Source organism: Setaria italica, chromosome VII, assembly GCF_000263155.2.
Source record: "Setaria italica strain Yugu1 chromosome VII, Setaria_italica_v2.0, whole genome shotgun sequence".
NCBI lineage: Eukaryota > Viridiplantae > Streptophyta > Magnoliopsida > Poales > Poaceae > Setaria > Setaria italica.
In genome coordinates this window covers 26,083,792-26,086,142 of record NC_028456.1, presented here as the reverse complement: position 1 = coordinate 26,086,142, position 2,351 = coordinate 26,083,792, and the positions used below count along the sequence as shown (strand labels likewise).

The 2,351-nt window shown below is 37.9% G+C and overlaps 1 protein-coding gene across 1 annotated transcript in view; it reads left to right on the top strand.

Annotated features, from left to right (window-relative positions):
* Positions 1 to 2,345, top strand: part of LOC101778464 — a 5,095-nt gene extending 2,750 nt beyond the window's left edge. Inside the window, exons 2-4 of the mRNA XM_004976330.2 lie at positions 364 to 607; positions 1,616 to 1,692; positions 2,156 to 2,345. Of these exons, the coding sequence (XP_004976387.1) occupies positions 364 to 607; positions 1,616 to 1,692; positions 2,156 to 2,233 (399 nt within the window). The 3' untranslated portion in view covers positions 2,234 to 2,345. The remainder of the gene's footprint in view (positions 1 to 363; positions 608 to 1,615; positions 1,693 to 2,155) is intronic.
* Positions 2,346 to 2,351: the final 6 nt, after the last annotated feature.

The window sequence follows — 2,351 nt, the reverse complement described above, 5'->3', positions numbered from 1 at the left end:
CAGTGTGCTACAGTGCTGTAACAGTAATTTGGCACCTCCCAAATTCCCCAACTAAACACGGCCTAACTAAACATGGCCTAAATAGAACAAGGAGCACCTGTAAGCTCCCAGTGCGCAAAAGAATTTCTTCTTGTGTACATCCGTGCTTGTTCTCAGTGGACAGCGCCACAGCCGTGTCAGATAAGAATTCTAAAAATATTCCAGTAACGTGCGCCTTTTTCAGCTACTGTCAGAATGTGGATAGAATGTTTCATAGAGTACAAGTTATACATATTGATTTCTGTATTGTTCTAAAAGATGAATGTGTGAGGTATCAGTTACGTTGCCTTTGATTGGTTCTTCCTTCCTCTCCATTTGTTACAGGGGGAAAAGGTAGAACAGGAACTAGGTATTATATGGCCAACCCATATTACCCGAAGGCCAGATTCAGATTTCAAGCGTAGATTGATCGAGGCCCTTACTAAGCCAGTTGCTCGGAAAGAGTATTATAGATTGTTTGACACCGTTACTATCCGTACTCCATTAATGAAGCTGCGGCAGATCCGCAATGAAACGAAATTCTATCCTACAGAAGCAATGGGCAGTTCATATTTGGATCACTACCCAGGTAAAATGTTGCATCGCTTGCATACTTTCTGTTCATGGATGCTGTCTTCTCATTGCCATTGCTTTTTCCTTCAGGAACTACTTACATTTTCACTGTTGAAATATTCTGACAAAAACTAAACTGCAACCACTTGCAGTAAAGTGGATTTCTCGTATGATGTCCTGTGTTGGGTCTTATCTGTATTCCTGTAATTCATGTTCAGTTTTGTCCTATTCTTTTCAACTCTGCTATTGTCCATGGTTGTTATTCTTTTTGTTTCTACGATGAATATCTATTTTTATTTATGTCAACGACATTCAGTCATTTTGTTTGTCTACTCCCTTTTTTGCATCATATATATAGTGCATTACTCCCCTGTTCAATTGATACATGACTGAAACATCTTATTGATGATACTTGATCTTTGGTTTTTGACATAGTCTTTTTTGAGGCCATACCTTGACAAAGTTGGCTATTCCTTTAGAATTTGTAAGGTCAACAGCAGGAGTTCAATGTTGAATATTCAACAACTGTCATCACTGGAGCATTCAACTTCAATGTCAATTATTGAAGTCTATAGTTGTCTGTGCGCAATATGTCTATGGATTGTTGAGCAATATAAAAATTGCGTTATATACAACATTTCAAACACCAGATTCAGTTTATTGTTGAGCACACAGTTGATCAATGGCTCATTTCGGTTTTGCGATTGATTCATTTGAACGTTGAGTTCATATGCTGATATCAGTGTCATGACAGGAATGGTCTATAAACTCGCACAGTAGAATCATTTTCTTGGATAAGAATATATTTTATTTAACATCTGAAGTTTTTCTGTCCTTTTGGTGACTAAACTATTTTTGGCACCACTGTGTAGTAACAACAGAACCAACTGCTTGTAATTGTTTTGGTCATTTGGTGACAATATGTTTTGTTTTTGTTTGAGAAAGAGTTCTGTTTATTCTTGAACTGGTCAGATTTGCTTGCGATTGTAGTACTAGTTAACACATTTTCTTTGTTTTACTTCAGATCTGGCTGAACAAATTATGAACAGTGGACGTTGCAATGGTCTAGCTCTGATGCGTGGGTTTCTTTTCTGGTTGCAGGTAACCTTGTAGTATTTCTTGTATTTCTTAATAATTATTTGGGCAGTTGTTTTCATCTTTTTTCTCTTTGCTGAAAACAGTTGTCATATATCAAATCCTTATGTTTCCACCCACTTGAAGTTCCAGTAAAATTGCCCAACTCGAAAACTGTGGTACCCTATAGCGAACTACTTATTATTTACTTGCACATTGCTCACAATTAAAGTGTATATACTTTTTGGGTAGAGTCATGCCTTTTTTTTTTTGTTGAAATAGATAATTTTCTGTCCTGCAAGGCTGCAAGTCAGTATAGCCCATTAGAAGATCTGGTTAAGCAGGACTGATGTCAATCGCAGCGAAATAAGTTTGTTTGCAGCATCAATATATACTGTCTTCTTACTGCCAAGCCATTGCATATCTAAGCAGCATTGTTATTTTTCAAGCTGGATCTGTAAATTCTGAGCTCTACATCATTCTTCTGCAGAACAATGCTCATGACGATCAGTTCAAGCCATGGGTAGATGATTCCAAAGCTCGAGAGGTTATTCCTGTGGTGGACTGAGCTCGCACCGACTATGTGGCGATACCCTTAGTTTGTTTGATTTCGCTCCATGGTTATAATAAACTATGCGGTTGTGACAAATTGTCCTCGCCCGAGACCGTGCGGACTTGTATAGTGA